At 45.0% G+C, this 21,496-nt stretch overlaps 1 protein-coding gene across 3 annotated transcripts in view; it reads left to right on the top strand.

The window, feature by feature from the left end:
* KITLG (KIT ligand) overlaps nucleotides 1–21,496 on the top strand; it is a 120,557-nt gene that overhangs the window by 91,371 nt on the left and 7,690 nt on the right. For all 3 annotated transcript variants that reach the window (XM_053257909.1, XM_053257908.1, XM_053257907.1), the window contains 5 exons: nucleotides 2,143–2,305; nucleotides 2,708–2,797; nucleotides 13,569–13,678; nucleotides 19,254–19,330; nucleotides 20,455–20,535. In XM_053257909.1, coding sequence (XP_053113884.1) covers nucleotides 2,143–2,305; nucleotides 2,708–2,797; nucleotides 13,569–13,678; nucleotides 19,254–19,330; nucleotides 20,455–20,494 — 480 coding nt within the window. In that variant the 3' untranslated portion in view covers nucleotides 20,495–20,535. The remainder of the gene's footprint in view (nucleotides 1–2,142; nucleotides 2,306–2,707; nucleotides 2,798–13,568; nucleotides 13,679–19,253; nucleotides 19,331–20,454; nucleotides 20,536–21,496) is intronic.

Here is a 21,496-nt window from a genome sequence, read left to right as displayed (position 1 = left end):
TTCTAACAGAAGGATCCTGTTCCGTGCTGAATGTTCCAAGCCCCATTTTGGAATCCAAAATGGTGGCCTTCTGGCTGTTGCATCTGCACAGAGGCCAGAAAAGCTATTTTGGATTCCAAAATGATGCTTGAAATGGGCCATTCCGAGCTTGGAACAGGCCTTTTATTTGAAGGGCATTCTGTTCCACCTTGAAATGGCCCATTTTGAGGTGGAATGTTCCAAGTGCAGAATGTTCTGCACATCCCTCCACATGTTAATCTTGTAATTGGAGGTAGGACAGGCATGCTGAATGGATGGGGATGGAAGGTTCACTACTTCCGCCTACCACATGTATGGAAGCATTCAGGAAAGCATTGTCAAATCTGGCCTAGGGTGCCCCATGTTTACAAAACAACTAAACTTACATAACTCCATGACTTGTGGAATATGGCTGACATTCTGTACAGCACCCCACTGATGTAAGAGTGGAGCTCGCACACCAGTTCTTTGTTTTTCCAAAGCCTATCCACACTGCTAGTGAATGCAGAGAAGCTCTGTAGCTACTAAGAAATGTGTTCTCACTGATGTGATATTTCTTCCATGCGGAACGATGGAAAAATAATCACTTTAGTGATGACACGTCTTTTAGTAGCCACAGAACCTCTTCATGCTGACTAACAGCGTGGACCTGCTTTGGGGTAGTAAAGAACCAGCGGGTGACAGTAGCTCATTGGTAGAACATCTGCTTTGCATGCAAAAGATCCCACATTCAATCCCTGACATCTCCGGCTATGACTTGGAAAGACTCATGCCAGTCAGTGTAAGCCAGTGGTTCCCAACCAGTGGTACTCCAGATGTTGCTGAACTACAACTCCTACCATTCCCAGCTACATTTATTGTGGCTGGGAATGATGGAAAATGTAGTTCAGCAACATCTGGAGTACCACAGGTTGGGAACGACTGGAGTAAGCAATGCTGAGCTAGATGGACCAATAGTCTGACTTGGTGTAAGGCAGCTTCCTATGCTTCACTCTTGGATCAGCAGGGCACTACACAGAATGCCAGTCTCTACATTTATGGTAGTGATGCAGTATATTATATTACTGCTAAGCATGAAGAAGGATCTCCCTACAGGAAACTGTCTGCCCATGGGGCCAAAAAGTGGCAGGGCCCACAGTTAGCAGCAAGCCAGGCCTACGGCTGGACCCAGCCATCAAAGCAGGTGCTGGGCAGTAAAGCAAAGCCATAGCAGCAGAAAGGCAGCAGGGCTGAGTTCAAGAAGCTGGAGCTGTTGAGCCAGCAAAGGCGCAGGCGAGACTGCGAACATATATGGCCAGTAGGAACCCAGCCCCTTCTTGAATTCCTAAAGCAGCCCCCCCCCCCCCCAAGGAGACACTCTGGCTGGTTTACCACTCCTCCTGAGGAGATTCATTAGGAGGGAGACCCCAGGTGCCAATCATGCATTCCTTCTTCACTGCTGGAGTTCTGTCTGGGTCCAGTGTCGCTTTTGCTCTTGTGGGCAATGGTGGGGGGGGGGGGGCTTGAGGGAAGAGGAAAATGCCCCATATGGAGGTGCCAGGTTCCCAGAGCTCCAGAACTCCTCTGTGGGAGTGCTCAGTTCTGGCTGCTCTGGCACTGCTGGTTCCAGTGAGCTATCATCAGAGGCCAGGGTCTGGGCTGGGGCAGACTCCTCAAAGGAAGGGGACAGGGCTCCATGTGGGGGGGTATTCCCAGAATCCCAGGACTCCTCTGCAGGGGAAGTTGGCTCTGGCATTGCTGGTTCCAGCAGGCAGTCATCAGGGACCAGGGTCTGGGTTGAAGCAGACTCCTCTTCTGCCCCAGGCTCACTCTCTGAGTTGCTGCCAGGCTGAACCCTGACAGAAACCTTATTGTTCAAGGCAGTTTTGAATTTAACTACTTAATTTTGCAAAGTGAAAGACACTAATTACAAATCCAGGGATTAGGGCTTTTCCATGAGGGAAAATACTCTCAAATGAATTTGACCTTGGTAATTTACAGGTTTAACCTCTGCCTGTGCCACCTGCCAAAGGTTTTGCCACCTTGTGAAGAATGCATGGCAGAGAAGAATAGAATGTTAGGCTGCGCTGTGGTTGCACATTTCTTGTACTTTCTTTAAAACTGGATTCTATCATTTCCCTCTAGAATTTTAGAAAACAAAATAGCCATCTTTATGAAGAACGTACATTCGTTCCCAGAGACTTTTTTCAGCACTTTTATAGCACGATTGAAATCTATAAAGTCTTTGCAAAAGCACCAGTACAGAGTGACTGTGTGATGCTTTCAGCAACAGAAATGCCCCAAAATGGTAAGAGTTCTTTTCTATATGGAAGTATTCTCAGCTAGTACAAATCTGATTAACATGGAACTCTCCAGGAATGACAGCCAGCTGCTCAGTTCTGACAACTTACCCTATTAACTGCCAATTTATATTATAGGGATATGAAGCAGGTGGGCTGGGGATAAAGTTGGGTATTTTTAGAGCACAGGATGTGGGAAATCAAGTTTCTGCTGTGAGAGGAACATTCAGAATTTAATAACACTTTAGTTCATTCAATCATGGAATAACAATTCAATTAACCACTCCTTGTTGCCATCTTCTGATCATTCTTAATTGTAAACATATTTATTGCATTGACTAAATGGCATAACAAGAGCAAAATAATCTGCTCTTGAATTACAGGCCACTGATGTATCCTTTCTGTCTTAGATTCCAGTATCAGCGTCTCAAAGCCATTTTTTTTACATCCCGTTGCTGCCAGCACCCTAAGGAATGACAGCATTGGTGATGCCAGCAAGAGTAAGTATGAATGCTTAATCTCATCTTTGTGCAGTAAAAACTAAAGTAGCCATCGTTGTGTGGCTTAGCTGCATCATCAGTATCAGTTGGTTAAATGGCATTAGTAGTAGCACCGAAATGCAATTGTCTGAAAACCAATTATACAGTACTGTTGTTACTGCATAGTAATGTGTAGAATGAACATTATTTCTTGGGTAGGGCACAGGTCACAAGAGAAGTTCTTCCTTATTAGTATTAGTTTCATTTTGTGTGATATATAGAATGGCTCAAAGTTGAAACATAGAATGGGGTGTGCCCACAGGCAGAATATCTGTTTACTTAAGAAGTTAAGAATAATACCTAGTATTTCTAGGTATTATTTCTGTTTCATTTAGAAGTTAAGAATAATACCTAACCTTTCTATAATGCTTTTAAATGCTTCACCCCCATTATCTTATTAAAATTCTTGTATAGTTTGAAGGAACTGATGAAACACAGACTTGAGAAACTACAGTGCACTCAACCAATCTTCAGGCACTGATTCATTGCTTCTTTCAAGACTCAGGCCTAAAGGACATACCCTATCCATCAATCAATCTTTATTACAGTCGCAGACCAGCATAAAGTATAAGGATGGTTACATGTTAAAAGTGAGATTAAAATACTACATATTGTTGTTAAAAGGACTAAAAATACTAAGCCAATGTAAAAGTATAAGGGTGATTCCACGTTAAAAGTGAAATTAGATTAAAAAATGATTACCTATACTAAAAGGACTAAAAATACTAAAAATAGTAAATAACATGAGGGCCTAAGCACCTAAAAGGTAGTAAAAGTAATAAAAAATGCATGAGTTAAAAGACATGAGAGGACAGAAATATATGACCTGAGTGGTAAATCTGAAAAAAACCCAGCCAGATTGAAGGTTATAAGGAGCAGTGAAAGGGAGGCACGTAAGCAATTGCAGGGCCTGCCCAGAGTCACTGAGAGTCAGATTGAGGCTGATAGGGCTCACTGCTTGTCATCCACTGAGGAATGTTGATCGCAGCTGCAAGTACCTGGCAACACTATATGCGATGGCAGGCTTAGAGTCAGAGAGCAGCAAGGAGCTATAAAATTGGCTCGAACGGCCTGGATACTTGCTTAGCAATGGAAGAATGAGGGAGGCACGAAGGTCTCTATAGAACAAGCCGTAGAGGAGAGCATGCTCAATAGTTTCAATCTGCCCTAGGCCACAGGGGCATAGTTGCTCAGCAGATGCGGTCCTTTTATAATGGCCTTCTAGCACTGCTGAAGGGAGGCCATGGCAGCGAGCCAAGGTAAACACCCTTCTGTGCTTTGAAATCTCCAGTTGGGTGAGGTATGCTGCTGGAGAAGCAGAATAGGACATACACTAAAAACACTGCCACCCACAGACAAGGCAATAGTTTCTGCATTTTTGAGGGACTCCCCAGTGCTGTATGTATGTTAGCTTGTAAATTAAATCTAAAGGGAAGGGACCAAAACAGCCCAATAAAGACATTGAGGCTGTTCTCATGAGCAGCCAAGAACAGTCTAAGGCAGCCAAGCCTGCTCTTGATGGCTCGTGACAAGCAGTGGGAGGTAAGCAGCTGCAATCGCTCCCTTAGCCCTGTTTTTTCGATCATCTGCAAGTCCTGGATGCTTGCAGACTACAGGGCTACCAGCCAGCACCAGAGGATACCCACAATGCACCACACACTCTCACAGTGCATTGTGGGAGTTCTGGCAGCAGCGGGGAGGGAAAACACATTCCAGGCCCCAACCATCCACACTGCCGGAGGTAGTGGAGGATCATCTGGGTGTGTGATTCGCGCACTCAGCACCCTCTATAGTTCGTCTGCAGGGAAGGGAAGGTAACAAAACCTTTCTCCCCACCTACCAAACCCTTCTCACAGATTGTGAGAAAGGGCTCTGTGTGTGCGCATTGGCCTCTAGGAGCCACAAAATGTTCAACATGCCGCTTAGACAATGGAATAGGGAGAAAATTGGCTGCCTTGAACCCCAGATAGCTTCATAGTGTTTTGAAGGTGATCATTAAGGGGGAATCATTCATGCAATAAAGTTTTTTCAGTCTCCCCACCTCTGCACTACAAGCTTTAGGAGGGAAGAAAGTGGGAAAGATACGTTTTTTTCCTTTCCCACTTTCCAGAAACTTTCCCTTTCCTCCTATGTAGTAATAAAGTGCACACGTTTAGGGCAGAGAGCCAGTTCCAAAGCTGAGGCCTTCAGGGTTATACAGTACAGTAAAGGAAGGTTCCAGGTGGATGGGACATGTGAAGGCTATTCTCACAAGTAGCTACAGCAGGGCAGGAGTGGGAAAACCTGGGTAGCATGGCTTGCATGGAGCCTTGGGAACCACTCCCATCCCACTGCTCCGGAACAGGGCTACCCAGAAATGGAGCACCTTTAACTGGGGCAAAGTCCCATCTTACCGTAGCAGCTAGAGGTGTGCATGAATCAGATTCTGTGATTCGATTCGAGCGCAAATAGAATCACAGACTCATTGAATTGATTTGTCAAAAATAGCAAGTTTGGCCAACTGTCTTGACAGATCACTGCCGAATCACCCAAATCAATTTGAGTGATTCGCGTGCCATTTTGAGGCACATTTTTCTGGGGATAGCTGGGAAAACGAGCCTCAAAATGGCACTGTTTTTCCAGGGAGAGCTGGTCTACCTGCTGACCCCAATTGGTAGACCAGCTATCCCTGGGGGGAAAACACCATTTTGAGGCCCCTTTTCCAGCTCTCCCTGGAAAAATGGGTCTCAAAATGGCGCTCAAATCACCCGAATCGATTTGGATCAAATTGGGGGTGATTCTCTTTGACCTCAAATTGGGCCCTTTATTTTGAAGGTGGTTTCACCCCTGCTAACTGGGCAAGGAGAACTAGAAACCTATTTAACCAGTTGAATGTGACCCTGAGCCAAGCTGAGCACAACAGTCAAAATCTTCCATAAATCAACATCTAAGGCAGAAGCTTGCTTATTGCAAAGTGTGTTGAAAAATGAGATTTGGAAGGGCACTCTGCATTTTCTTGAGAAGAGGCACTGTTTCCCTTATTGAGGTTTGGCAGTATGCATGAAAAGTAGAAAGATAGTTAAGCTCTTCTCACGATCCATGAGAAGAGCTTCTTCCGGGTCTGCGGGGAGAGCGGGGTTTGACGAGCAGCCGCTCATAGCTGGGTGGCCAGATTGGCTGCCCACACAGCTGCCAGCTCCGTCATGGAGCTGACGGGGTCTGTGGGGATCAGGGGCCACGCAGCCCCTGAATGGTCCAGGATGCCCTGTGCAAGTGCACAGGGTATCCTGGAGAGATCCCCGAGCCCAGTAGGTGGATCCCGAGCCCCAGTCGGTGGTCTACTCGTGTGTCGTCGTGTGCTGTGGTGACACAAGGAATGAAAAGAGGTTAACAGAGCGCTCACTCAGTTAATTTCATTTAAGGGGAGGGTGTTTTAGGCGGGCTAACCACCTTGGGAGCACCGGGATTGCCTGCGAACCCAGTGGTTCCCACGATCCACGGCAAGCAGACTAATCTCCCTTAGCCCACTTTTCGTGGATCGTGGGAATAGCCTCAGTGACTTGTGCATCTTGGGGGGGGCAGCATTTTGCAACAGAAGATATTCTGAGAGCCGGGTCTCACAATCCGTGAGACCCGGTTTTGTCAAAACTGCGGGGAGAACGGGCTAAGCCCGCTCTCCCCACAGACAAGTGCGCAGGGAGCCCTGGGCGGCCGGATCAGCCGCCCACATGATGGCCAGCTCCGAGACAGCGGGGGTAGGGGGAGCGGGGGCTGCGTGGCCCCCGGAAGCCCCAGTATGCCCTGCGCGAGTGCAGAAAGCTGGGGAGCTCTCCGCACTCACTGGGGAGACCCCCGAGCCGGGAGGCTGCTTTTAAGCCTCCTGGCCGGGGGTCTACTTGTGAGTAGCTCGCTCCGCAAACTAAGAGGTGGGCTACAGGAGTGGGTTAGCCGCTCCAGAACCACCTGGCTTGGCTGCGAGCCCGGTGGTTCTAACGATCACAAAAATCGGGCTAGGATTTTCCCAGCCCGTGTTTTGTGATCGTAAGAATAGCCCCTGAGGCTATTATCACGCACGCAGGAAATGGGGCTAAGGAAGCCCAGCCAGGTTTCCTGTGTGCGTGTTAAGCACCGGGAATTGTGCAGCTCCTGGCGGTAAGCCCGATTAATCCCCTCCCCTTAAATGAGGTTAGTGGAACGTGCTCTCTGCCAACCCTGTTTCAGTGATTGTGTGCTGCCACAGCATAGCTCCGTGCCACAGCGACAAGAGGAGACCCCTGACCAGGAGGCTACAACAAGCCTCCTGGAATCAGGGGTTCCCCAGACTGCCCCATGTACTCGTGACAGAGCCGGTAATGGTGTGTAGGCCAATCCGGCCGCCTAAGGATGACTGGATGCTCATGTGCAGGAAAAGCGGGTCAAGCCTGCTCTCCTCGACAAACCCCTTCGGGCTCGCTACACTGCTCGTGTGGAGTGCCTTTCTGTCTGTCTGTTGTTCTTCTTTAGAAGTCTGATATTTGTAGTCAGAAGACACATTCTCTGATTCTCTGAATCAATGACTGCATTTTGTAAAAGGCTCAACGTACTGTTAAGATGAATTGACACTGTCTAATCTTTTGGCGGTAGTATTCTTTAAGAAGCTATCCTTATGAACTCTGTGGCTACATGTTTTCGGCTAGAACTTTGATGTTCGCAATTAATGGGGGTGCGGGGAAATCTCTGTAATCAAGTTAGTAATTGGTGTGCTTGCACCCAGGATTTGTGTGCTTGCACTTTCCAACATACTGCATACTTGTTCTACTGCCCATTTTTTTTATTATCACAGGACTAAATTATAGTGCAGGTGAGAGATGCATTGAAATCGTGCAGATAAAGATCTTTCCGTTAATTAATTTGGAGCAAATCCCTGGATGACACACATGATATCAGATTCAATTGTGGTATTGTGTAGTATTTGGTTTTCTTTACTTAACCAACCTTGCTTCATGCAGAAGGAAATGTATTCTCAGAAGCTCTCCATCTCTGATGTTTTTAAGCAACTCTTGAAAACATTCCTGTTTCCAGGCTTTTAGTCTATGATGTGTTTAAGTTGTATTGATGGATATTTTAATTTGTTTTATATGATCTAAGGTTGTAAGTTGCCTAGAGATTTTATATGGGTGTGTGTGTGTGTGTGTGTGCTGTTCAGGAGAGTGGATGGTTCTGGAGCGTAGGCTAGCTGAGGTCCTGGGAACAAGGTTCACAGTACAGAAGTTGGAGTTTGCAGCCAGCAGAGCTGCTGTTCCAGCAGCCATCATGGGATTAAGGGCTCCCGCTGGTAGGAGGTCTCTAGCTTGTTAGTGGCAGCAGCTGAAACTGGCTCTAGGGTTTATCCCAAGGAGACCTCCTGCTCCCAAGGAGGACATTTTCCTGCTGGCATTGCTGGGCTCCTCCATCACTCCTGCAAGTCAGCCCAAGCTCAACAGTGACCGTGCTCCTGGGGGTTTGGAGACTCTTCTCTGTTGGGAAAACAGAGAAAAAACTACACGTATTTTCCCTTGCAAAGTGAAAAACAAATGAGGAGTAGAGAAATTTCGGGGGGGGGGATGCACAGAGGGCAACAGCTAAGAAGCCCCTCATTGCCCCTTTGCCCTGCCAGCTTTCCACTTTAGTTTACATTACAACCTCTGTGACAGTATTTGGTAAAACAAAGGAAAGTAGGGAGCAAACGACACAGAACTAAGTGCATGTCTTGTTTGGATCTTGGTTTCTTTGCAATCAATAGAAGAATTAACAGCCCAGAGAAATACTTTAGACCCACTAACTTCAATGGGATTTTAAGTATACTTCTTTGGAGTTGAACTGTGCACTAAAGGACCCCAAAGCTTTGGCAAATGGTGGTGCTAGTATTAATCCAAAGTTCTTAAAAGCTCTAATTTTCAAAATAAGTTGTAGATATACATTGCCAAATGAGCCAGCTATTCTGTATACGTATAGTCACATATTCCACAGTTAGCAAAAAGGTTTGCCCTGTATTCTGGGTATGTCCCAACCTCTGTGGAGAATTGTCTTTTCAGGGTGCTCCACAGAGTAACATCCCATACTCAAAAAAAACAACTCTCGCTTCACCTTTGTTCAGTGGTATTTTGGTTTCTTATAAGAGTGGGAGAATGAAAAATGTATAACTGTAATCTGCATGAATGACATTTTACATTATGTTCATTAAGGATGGTTGCCAAATTATAACTGGGCAGTGTGCTTGCAATTTGAATCTGATACCATCGAGTATTTAGTCTTCCTTTGATCTATAGATGCAGATTTGTAGTTAGAAAACTCAGTCCAGTATAGTCTGGCAGCAACTCTCCAAGGTCCCAGGCCAAGCTCTTTAACTCAAAATGACAGAAATTGAATGTGGGACTTTCTTCATGCAGTGCATGGGCTGTCACTGAGTTGTGCCCCCCCTTCTTTTCCACACCCAACCTTTAGTTTGCATCTTCTCTGGAATGAAGGGGGTACATTCACATTTCGGCCAAATTAACCCCAAAGCCCCTGTCAGCTGTCGGGGAGCACTTGACACACAATTTGGGTTTTTTATTGTGCATCAAGGTGTAGCCTGATTTATATCCAGGGGGAAAAAAACCCCACTTGCGTCAGTTTGGGGGGGGGCAACTTTGAACTCACAGTAAAGCCTCTCAGTAAACCCGTGATAAAGCCTGTTGTCTGGGAGAACATTTAGATAGCACTGAACCAGCAGGTGCTGGCTGACGTCCTAACTCTGCATGCGTGCTTCGAACACCAGTGCACATGCAGCAGAGCCCCCACAGTAGTCGCTGCACTTCTGAAGTGTGGGTGCTCTTGCACAAGAGTGAAAATATTTTGGAGCTTTCCCCGTGCGACAGAAGTGCTCCGTTAGACCACATCCTCAGGCCTAGCAGAGCACTTCCCAAGAGCTGGGAGAGCTCTGAAATGTTTGCATTTTGGAGGAAGAGCACCCAAATGTTCAAGAAGCTGAAGCATCTTCCTTGTGAAGAAGGGCTAAAGCATTTGGGGTTTGTTAGTGTAGGGAGGGTGGGGAGATTACTAGAACACTGGCTTGCATACCATGCAATGCTCCATCTGCCTTGCAGTGGAGCACTTGTGCCGTTGCGAAATGGCACTCTTGCACAGGACGCCATTGAAACTAACCCTCTATCATGCAACTGCGCCTGTACGTTTCTAGCACCTTGTGAAATAGCACTTTGTGCAACTGTGCAAACACTCTGCTAGGTAGATGGAGCATTGCAAGGCATGACTCACATGATGGAAGTTTATAAAATAATGCATGGTGTGAAGAAAGTGATTTTTCTCCTCTTATAATACTACAATGGGGCAAAATTGATTGGCAGGAGACTGAGAACAGACAAGAGAGAACTTATTCACCCAGTGCATAATTAATATAGGGAATTCACTGCCACTAGATGTGGTGATGGCCAATGGCTTAGATTTTATTTTATTTTTGCATTTATATCCCACTCTTTCTCCAAGGAGCCCAGAGTACATGGTTATGTTTATCCTTACAACAGCCCTGTGAGATACTGTACATTAGGCTGAGAGATGCACACCTGGCCCGGAGTCACCCAGTGAGCTTCATGGCTGAATGGGGATTTGAACTCAAGTCTTCCTGTTTTTAATGAGAAGTGGTATATAAATCAAACAATAAATAAATAAATGAAATTTATTGTGGCTGGGAATGGTGGGTTCTAGTTCAGTAACTTCTGGAGTACCACAGGTTGGGAATTGCTGTTCATTTGTTTTGATCTGGCAGAAAAATAATAGTTAATTACAGTACTGCCAATAAGACAGTAACACATTAGGGGTGTGTGTGTGTGTGTATGTGTGTGTTTAGAACTTCACCTTTTATCTACTCTGGTTGGCTAGCATGGTGTAAAATAACCACCTTCCAATTATCCAAGCATGAAGCTTGACTAAAATTTCCTTTTAGGGTTGGCACACCTGCAAGGTTTAAAAGTTCAAACAATGTTGGCTAGAAACCTGATTTAAAAAACAAGGTTTAGATAGAATCTAAGACAGCTTTATAATCAACTGTGTATTAGCAGTGTCAAGCCCTGTTTGCACTGAAGCCTGAAATGTGGTTTGGACTGGAGCAGGCAGGATTTTTGCCGCAGTAAAGTAGGAAATAAAATCTCATGAGCAATGAATTGCAAGGCTACAGCAAGGAACTGAAATGGCCAATATCTGGTAGCACATTATCCTGGCACTTTTTCGCAGCAACTTGTTTTCTTCCCCAGTGGTTTCCCTCTTTCTTTGGTTAGGTTTGAGTGTATCAGCTGCTTGTCTACAGCAAAATAATCCTGTAGAATGTACAAGACTTTTGTAGGTTGTTGGCCTGTTCAGTGACATGAACAAATAGGATGAGTTGAGACAGTCGCTGACCCTCATGCTGTCTCTGCCTGCTGGTGGGCTTTCATTGCGTGGTAGTGCCAGTGGTATGAACTGGTATCGCCATATGGGGAACTTATACATACAGCTGTTACAATCCTGCAGATCCTGGCAATTGCCTGCATAATTCCTGCATGGAGAACCTTGCCAAGATATCAGCCCAGCTATGCTCTTTTTCAAATTTGTGCACGTAGGCTGGCTCACACATGCATTCATACACCAAGCATCTAGGCGTGCCTTTTCCCCCAAGTGCTTGTGATGACAGGAACTCCTGTCGGACCAGGACCAGAAGATGAATTTTAGATCTGAATTTGAGATGCCTATGCTGGAGGTTCCTTTTCAAAATGAACACTTTTGTGGCCATCCGTAAAAAAAAAAAATGTACATGTGTACAGACACCTGTATAACCTGTATGCTTGAATAGAGTGAATAGTTGTTGCTGTTATGATAGAAGATGTTGGTGCTCAGAGATAATTTGGCCTGGTAATTTTTAAGACTCAGGACAACAGGGGTGTGTGGGGGAGAACTGGAGTCAACCTCTTATTTAGCAGAGAAACCCAGTTAGATGAGAATAGAGCTCACAGAGGAGATCTGGAGATGATTGCTTAAGGGAGAAAACCAGTAAAGATTTGTTTTAAGAAGTTACAAACTTAAATAGAAAGCCTGCACCCTGTACTAGCTACTTCATAGTAGAAGAAATAACAAAGAGAGCACAGAAAAAGGGAATGTCCTAAGAGTATCAGTCTACCGAGCAGAAGGGCAGAAAATATGAGAGAAAAAGGGGACAGTCCTATACTCTCTACCGTTACTTCTAATGTCCCCAGTGGTCAATAGCAATTAATGATGTTGAGAGTTGAAGTTTATGGAGTCGCATCTCCAACAAGGAGGCCCTTCCATGAGGCAGAATGAGGCAGTTGCCTCAGGCAGTAGCTGCCACTGCCCTTCCGCACCCCATTGGGGCACACTGTTCATTTCCCCCACCTTCCCTTCAGTGTTCTCTCTAATGTATTTCATCTGTTTGTGGAATGAGTTTTGTTCTGGGAGGCAGTATCAAGGCAGTGTGTGCGCCTCTGCGTTCAGAGTTGGGCCTTCCCAATTCAACCTGAGCGGGATCTAAAATTAACTGAGCAGACATAAAAAAAACTTGTGAACACACGCACGCCTTAGAGGGAACACTGCTTCCCTTTTCTTTCCCCTTTTTCTCCACCAATGTGGAGAATTTTCTTCACCAATGCTAGAAAAACCTGTGCCACCACTGCCTGGCTTGGCGGACAGTCTGAGAACACATATGTGCTGCTACAGTTGGTTTGGCAGCATGGCCTGAGGATGCTGAGCACCCCCTTGCAGATGGTGGGGCATCCCATTGTCCTGCACCTCAGGCAGCAAAATGTCTTGGGCTGCTCCTGCAGGTCTCCAAGAGCTCACCGATGAGAGCAACATGGCACATCTATCAAAAACATTTCTGCTTTGTAAAGTTGGCAATGAATGTTGCATTACGTCAGACAGTGTTGTGGATACATACCACTAATATCATTATAAGCTATAAAATGAAGCAGAAGTATGGATGAGCTGCAGGTACAAGCATGCATTGCTATTGCATAAGAAAATATATTTGTAAATGGTTGACAAAGGGAAATCAACAATAAATCTCTGGAACACACACATTCCTGCTGGTGAAAAGAGACATATTGTAATGAGCAAAGATGACATTTGAATGATGGGAATCTGGATTAGTTTTCCATTGGTTTATTGATTTGAATGGTTCTTTTAATTCCATGCTTTCTTACTGAGCAATAAAACTTTTATATGGGTTACTACTGCCAGATTGTTATAAGTATGGTTTGGAAATTAGGTATTGTGGACTCTTTGGCCCAATGGTGAAAAGTGCTGCACATTTGCAAGCAGAGCTGCATTAGAGGGAAGAAAATATGTTGGGGTTGAGCTTATACTGCTCAATGGCTTAAGGGTTGCTGAGACTATTTCCTAGCAAATAATCTGGTCTGCTTTACTAAACAGCCTTTGGGTGTGAATGGGAATGGAGATCTTAGCTGAACATGCAGAAAAGAGGAATGAAGAAAATAACTTGATAAATGTTGCTCTACAGATGGCAAAAATGTGATTCTGCAGTTGCCAGTATGTTTGCCTTTCCAGAATTAGTGCAATTAAAGCTGTGAATACAAGGCAGCCAAACATTTCCCGAGTATAAACAAGCCACTTTAAAGGTGTAAGTTGCAATGTCTGGTCGATGGAATGTGGTACCTAACAAACCTCTTACTAACAGTGCAGTACTGAAGATGATTAAAGCATCACCATTTAAACAGAATGTTTGTAATTCCAGAAGAAGCCCTGAGCTTCCTCAGCAGCCCCAGTGCACAAGGAATCAGCATAGCAGTGACTTCCATGGTGTCTCTTTTTATTGGGTTTATTCTGGGAGCTGCATGCTGGAAGGTAAGAAATATCAAGTTTAGCTCTCTTTGAAAAGAGCGCTACACTTAAGCGCCATTAAAATACCTTGATCAGTGCTATACTTATATAGCCAGGCAGTTTGTTTTTTGAAGCTCTGATTTCCATGTCTCACACACGCACACAGACACAGAGCAAATTGCACCATCTTTAGAGATGACAAAAATAGGTGGCTGGGTTGCTCCATTAGAAAAATCCAAACATGCATAGGTGTATTAGAGCCAACAAGAATTCACAAAGATGGTGAGTGTCCAATTATAGAATCAATCCTGCTTGAGCTCAGGCATACTAAATACTGTGTGCATGCATTTCCCACAGGCGTTTCAACTTGAAATATTTATTTTTTTCATTGATGTTGGTTTTTTATTCCATATTTATTGCTGTGTATCTTTTGATGTGAACCTCCCTGCTAATATTTATTAAAGGGTAGTATATTGAATTTTACATTATCTTGGCATTGAGTGATAATACAGTGGTTTTGCAGGTGTATAGAAATGTTTAGGATAAAGTTTTCGTTAGGTCATTTGACTTGAACCCTTTCCACACATTAAGTGCAGTGCATGTGCAATTTGTGTACAGTGTATACACATATTTATTCTGTTCAGTGCATGTACAGTAATATAGTTTCTATCTGTACCCTGCATTTGAGGGGGTCTGTAGCCAGGTTCACTTTCAAAATGGATGCATGTGCAGTCATTCATACAAAAACATGTTCATGTGTACAGACACCTGAATAGGTATGTACACAAAACCGGTTTGCCTGGTTCGGTTTGAATCCAAACTGGATCCAACTAGACTGGGCATGTTTGGTCCCCCCACCCCCAGTTCAGTTCAAATTTGAACTGGTTCAGGCCTGATTCAGGGGTGCCGGTTGACATTAAATTCAATTTTTAAAAAGTTGAACTTACTGCCGCCAAGGGCTTAAGCAGTCTCAGAGGGTGCTGCTCTCGCTGCAGTCTCAGGGGGTGCTGCTCTCAGGGGGGAGGAGGGTTTCCAGTGGTTCCCCTCCCCACAAGTCTCCAAGGCCCTGTTTTGCCCATTTTGGGGCTGCCGTGCATGCACATGGGCCATTTGCATGACAGAGTCATGCAAATGCCTGCACATGCATAAACAGGGCCGGAAATGGGTGAAACACAGCCTTGGGGACTCAAGGGGAGGCCAGCAGGGGGAAGGGGAGCTACCGGAGACACACACACACACCCCAGCCACAGCAGCACCTCACAAGGCCGCTGAAGCCCTTAGTGGCGGTAAGTCTAACTTTGTCTTAACTTAATTTAATTTAATGTCAACTGACACCCCCCAAACCAGCTGGGGGTGGGGGTTGGCTCGACCTTGAGCCAACCCCCAGTTCGGTTTGAGGTTGAGCCCTCGAACCAAACTGGTTTGAGCTCAAGTCGGTTTGCATATGCCTACATCTGAATACATGTTCAGTGTAAATGTCTGGATAGTAGAGCTGTATACCACCAAAATGACTTGGATCGGTTCCAAACTGATTCCTATCAAGTGCAGGAGCTTGAAGATACACTTCGTTGGGGAGCCCTCATCAAATCAATTCGATGTATTTAATGGAATACAGAGGGCAGCAGTGGGAGCAATCCACTTTCAAACACCTGCTGCCTCATTTTGTCATTGCACATCCCTTCTGTTGACATTGTATCTTTCCACGGAATATTACTGGTCGGGAAGAAAACTGGCATGTTGAAATGCTGCTGCTACTCCCTATCAAGACAGCAGGTTTTTGAAGAAAGATCACATACTGCGTTGTGAGCACCCCCTGCCTTCACCAATCCAATCTGGTCCCACAGCAAACTGATCAGATACCTTTGTATCAGATCTGATTGGATCGACCCTATCAGGCAATTATTTTCATTGGACCCATTGTCATGAGAAATTGCCCAAAAAGGCATGCACTGAATCATTTCCAATCATCAGATCAGCTTGATGCATAGCCCTTCTGAATAGCACATACATATGGTAATGTAGATCCAGGGGGTAAGGTAGATTCAGTACTAGTAGAGATTCATAAGAATATACAAAACTGCCTTATACTGAGTCAGAGTATTAGTCCATCTAGCACCTCCACATTGGATGGAGGTGACTCTCGGTTGTCTCAGTCAGAAGTCTTCTTGAACCCTGCTACTGAAGATCCTAGGACTGAACTTAGGACCCTGAGACTGTCCTCACGTGCAGCCTTACCCAGGCTAGGGACACCCAGCCTGGGTTAGGCTGTGCGTAAGAACCTCCAGGATCGGCCCTGATCTCAGTGGCTCTTTCTTTCTTTCTTTCTTTCTTTATCATATTTTTACACCGCCCAAAACTTACATCTCTGGGCAGTTTAAAACAAGATTAAAAAGTAAAACATTAATTAAAAACAAAAACAAAACAAAAATTTAAAAGCAAGAAATGTAAAACACAATTTAAAATTTTTAAAACAATATTCTAAAAATACATTCAAAACAATATCAGTTAAAAGCCTGGGTGAAGAAATGTGTCTTTAAGGACTTTTTAAAGGATGTCAGAGATGGGGAGGCTCTTATTTCACTAGGGAGTGCATTCCAAAGCCTCGGCGCAGCAATGGAGAAGGCCCGTCCCTGAGTAGCCATCAGAAGAGCCGGTGGCAAATGCAGACGGACCTCTCCTGATGATCTCAATGGGTGGCGGGGTTCATTACGAAGAAGCCGTTCTCTTAAAATCCATCAGGCCGACCAAGGCAGTCTCCACCACATAGCTAGCCCGGAAGCCAGTTTGAAATGGGTCTAGATAATCCGTTGCCTCCAAGACTGTCTGGAGCTGAGAGGCTACCACCCTCTCAATTACCTTGCCCAGCCACAGAAGGCAAGGCAGCAAGCCCACCAGTTAGCCAAAGGTAAGGGCTCACTCACACCCTTAACCACCATCTAATTGCTTGTGTGTCAGTGCCAGCTGCTTGCATCTGAGGCTGAGATACTGCGGGGCTGCCGGCCAGCACCAGGGAGATCCTCAAAATGCACCACGCACTTGCGCACTGCATTTTGACATTTCTAGGGGCTGGGATGACGCATCCCGGCCCCCAGCCCTCTGCACTGCCAGGGGCAGCTGGTGTCCATCTGGGCACATGATCCACGTGCCCATTACAGACCCAACAATTGTCTGTGGAGGAGACAAGTTAAGTTTCAGCAGCCTTCCTCTCCGCATCCTCAGTAGCCCTTCTCACTGGTGTGCAAAATATGGGCCCTGTGTGCAAAATATGGGCCCTGCTCTGAGCTACAGCTGTTCCCTGAACTGTGAGGGGAAACTAGTACTTCCATATTTTTTTAAAAAACAAGAAATAAGATATCAGAAGTAGAAGAGCAACACACATCTTTTAAAAACCAAGACAAAACTGCAAATCTAAGCAAAAAGATCTGTGAAGAGTGTTACTGTGGTAGTGGGAAAATAATCTTGCTGGAGTTTCTGACATTTGTGTTTTTTTGAAAGGGCTAGATGAACATTGCTGCTGTTGAGTTTGACAAAAGGGAATCTTTTAGCAACAAAAAAAGCGTAGTTTTAAAGGTGCTCCAAGCCACCATTGCGGCTGCTGAGAGCTGTTCTAGGGGCAAAATGTTTATTTTACAATAATGAAAAGCTTCTCCCTACAAATAGAATAATAGCTGCAGGATGTTTTATATGTAGCTGCCAAAGAGCAGGGAGCCTATAATAAATGGGATAAACCACAATGCTCCCCATATTCAGTCCAATTTTCTCGCTCCCTTTGAAGCTTACAAGATTTGCCATTCCATATATATGATATAAAATGTGTAGACCGGCCCAACTTCCATTTCTGGGTGGTTTGCAACAACAAATTAAGACAAAAATAAAAAACTTTAAAACAATTTAAAACCATAATCAGTTTTAAAGTATGCATATACACACGCACTAGGATGTGCACAATCCAGTTCAGCATCTCCTTTGAGAACTGCCAAACTGGCTCGGGTGACCACAGCGCAACCAGTTGGGCAGGGCAGGGAGCAGTTCCCTTTAAAAGCAGGTCCTTACTGCCCTGCTGCTGCCCCGCGCTTTTCCGGATGTGGCACTTGCCCTACCCAAGGCTGTACATGGATGCGGCGCTGTTCCCTGCAGCCTGCGCCTGGTATTGACACACCAGTGGTTGCTGTGCATGCCGTGTGCATGCTGACACCATGCGCAGGCTGCAGGGAACAGCTCCGCAGCCACGCCCAGCCTTTGGTAGGGCAAGCACCCCGCCCGGAAAAGCGATGGGGCAGCAGCAGAGCAGGAAAGGACCTGCTTATAAAGAGAGCCATTCCCTGCCCCTGCCCACACTTGCGCGCACGCACACACACCCCTTGAGGTAGCGGGGATGGATAAGTTGTCAGCAGGAGAGTTGGATTCACTACTAGTTGGTGTTGGCATACTGTGGGAGTAGCACCCATGTTATAGACTGATGTGCCTAAAATGTTAACAATGCTTTAAATTTTCATTTTAACCCCCACCCCCCAAATTTCATAAAATGGCATGCATGGATGTAAGAGTGGGAAGACTTGTGCCATTGAATTGCTAAACACTCTCCAACAGGAGCCCATGACACTTTCACAGCCTCTTTTTATAGGGCATTCATGATAATTATAGATGTGCTAACTGAAGAAAATCTCCCAGTGACATCATATTGTGGTGTGAGTGGTAAGGAAATGTGATGTCCTTGCAACCAACGCCCTTGAGGAAATACATCTGGATTCTCTGCAACAGTAGACCACTGTACATTTATTGCACAAAGAATGTGGAAAGACCCAACTTTAAAGTCCTATTCACATGTTATGTTCAACACTCCTATAATTGGTTACGGTGTACACAGGTACAGTCATTCACATGCTATGCTGAACACAGGTGCAGCAGTGTACTCCCTATCAGCACCATGCATTTGAAGGGCCTGTACCCAGGTTCACTTTGAAAATGAACTCAGGTACAATCACTCCCACACAAACATCTACAAGTGTACAGATATCGGAACACTCATACAACATAATGTCTGAATAGAACTTGGCTCTCTTTGTTGTGCTACCAAATCAATTCCAGAACCTAAGGTCCTACCATTCTATGCATGTAAAGTAAGCAACGCCTTCCTTAATATATTGCTTTATATAGATTGGCTAACATGCAGACTAACATTGTGCACACAGAGCCCAAAATTACTACATGCCCACTTCTGCCGCACCAACGTTTGAGTGCAGGGGTGGTGATTTTACTGATCAGCACTCAGGGACATATTTGCATTTTGCATGGAATGCTTCTGGGGGAATGGGAAAGCAACAGAGATTGCCCCCCGCCCCACTGCTCGAGCACACAGGCTTCCAAAGCAGGCTTGTAGTTGCTGCATGTATGCTCTTTTTGGCTTTGCATGCCCAGAGTTAGTCTGAATGTTGGCCAAAATTATTATTACTGTTACAGTTTGTGAGATCCATACACTACATGATACCACAATAGAACACATATTGGTCAAGGGCAAATGAATGTTATTTGCTGCTTAATTGTGTTGTGACTTTTTCTCTATTATTATTGTAATGCATCTAATGCAATTTTTCCATAGAAAACACCCTGTAGACACATACCGGAAAGTGACCAGGGAACGCAGTCTGATGGCTGCCAAGAGGATAATGAAATAAGGTAGTTTGGCTTTATTTACAGTTCATCATGCATTTTTTTTAAACCTCCCAGCACATGTTCCTGAAGTGTAAATGATGTACATGGAATTGCAGCTCTTGTCATGAAAGAAATCTGGAGGAGGACTTGGAAATGTATGCCTTAAAGAATGCCCCTGTGCTATATAATGTATGCCCCTCAAGAGGTGAGGTGGGTGATGACCAGAGAGAGGACCTTTTCAGTGATGGCACCCAAACTTTCACATTCCTTCCCATGCATGCTTGGTGACTTCACTATTCTCTTTTCACCATCAAGAAAAGCCCATCTGATTCTCTCAGGTGTTTTAAAATATAGGTTCATTTTGTTGGCTGACATTCAAATTAATGCTGCACCAATGCACCAGTGTTTTTTGTTACACAAGGGAGGAGGGTGGTTTGTTTTTTTTAATCTTTCCTTCCCTCCTCAATTGCCTGTGCCTCCCAACACTATGTCTCTGAGAATTGGAGGGCCCTCAGGGACATAGTTTCTGGAGGCACAGGTAACTGCAGAGGGAAGGGAAGATAATTGAAAGTTGCTCCTCCCTTATGCAATGGAAAACGCTGGAGCATCAGCATAGCTTTAGACTGAATGTCAGTTGGTGGGCTTACCCCTTCTGCATGACATAATCTGATTCGCTTTGGTTCTTAGTGTTTATTGCTTTAGCTGCTGTGTTTTAATCTGTTTTTATGGCTTATTGTTTTTAATTATAATATTCTTAGCTGCCTTTAAGATGTGTCTTGATCAGGTGGGATATAAAAAATATACAATATTCCATTAAGGTTATAAAATGCTGCACTTGGAAGTAAAGGAAAAGTGCCGTGCACTTTTGTTATGCCTATGAAGAGTCCAGATCTACTGCAATCTTTTAATCAACTTCATGATTTTTAGCTGAGATGTCTGCTCCTATTCTGCCATCTTAGTGCTTACCGTTTCTATGTTCTGCTTGCCTTATGTTGTTCAAAGGCCGAAATAAAGAATGATTGATATTCTGCCATCTTAAATAACAGAAAAGCTTCATTTTAATAAAGTAAGAGTTGTTAACATGAAGATGTTAACATTTTCTTCCAATATAATGGGGAAAAATACTTTGTTTTTTGTTTGTCTTTCAGTATGTTGCAGCAAAAAGACAAGTCACTTCTACAAGTGTAGCTGTTGCTTTTTTATATACGCTGTTACTGTTTCAAGCCTGGGTAAGTTCTGAAAAGAACCCAAAGCCCTTGTCAATGAAGCTTATTCCATAGGCTTTACCTTAGAGACATACAAGTGGAATCCAAACAAACATGTTGCATCTCGTGTCATTTTAGTGAGGAAGGGACAGAAAACGGCATTGATGCGTAGGAAGAGAGTGGAATGTAAGACTGCAAAGGTCTTGCCAAAACAGTCAAGTGATTCTTAGTTTTCTCACATTTGTGTTGGTGATTGAAATAAAGATTCATTCATTCATTCATTCACATCTAAAATGCTCCGCAAAACAAAATCCACACATGTAATTCACATTTCCCATGCCAAAGCATAAAAGGTGTACTGCAGTAAGTGGCAGAGCACATTTGTGCAGGGCTATCCATGGTAGGGATGCGCACAAACTTGTTAGGCATTCTATTCTTAGAACGCCGAACAGGTTCGGAACCCCGCGTTCGAACACAGGGGTGGCTTTAAGGATGGGGGAGGCTGCTCTTACCCCAACCACCACCACCACACTTTCCCCTCTGGCTCTCTACAGATAAATAGTCCCATGGGGCGGCAGTGTACCTCCCTGCCACCCCGTTGCTTGTGTGACTGGAAGTGCCAATGCACAACATGTGCACGCATGCTCGCAACACACACATGTGGACAAGGCACTTCTGGTCACGGAAGCAACGGGGCGGCAGGGAGATATGCTGCCACCCCGCAGGACTATTTATCTGGAGAGCACCAGAGGGGAAACGGGGGGGGGGGGTAAGTGCACCCTCCCCCACCCACACCATCAGCTTGAAGGGAGCCGATTCCGTGCACATCCCTAATCCATGGATCCAGGTCCACCTTGATATGGCATTTTGTTTACAGGTCTACAAAACACAGTCTACAAAATGAAACCCTTTTGGGTATCCTTGAAAGAAGTATACAAGTCAGGAGATAGTGAGGCGGTTCCCACGATCAGTGGGAGCTGCCTAG

This window comes from Hemicordylus capensis, chromosome 5, assembly GCF_027244095.1.
Source record: "Hemicordylus capensis ecotype Gifberg chromosome 5, rHemCap1.1.pri, whole genome shotgun sequence".
Taxonomy (NCBI): Eukaryota; Metazoa; Chordata; class Lepidosauria; order Squamata; family Cordylidae; genus Hemicordylus; species Hemicordylus capensis.
The sequence above is the reverse complement of the archived record's forward strand: the minus strand, read 5'-3'. Positions and strand labels throughout refer to the sequence as shown.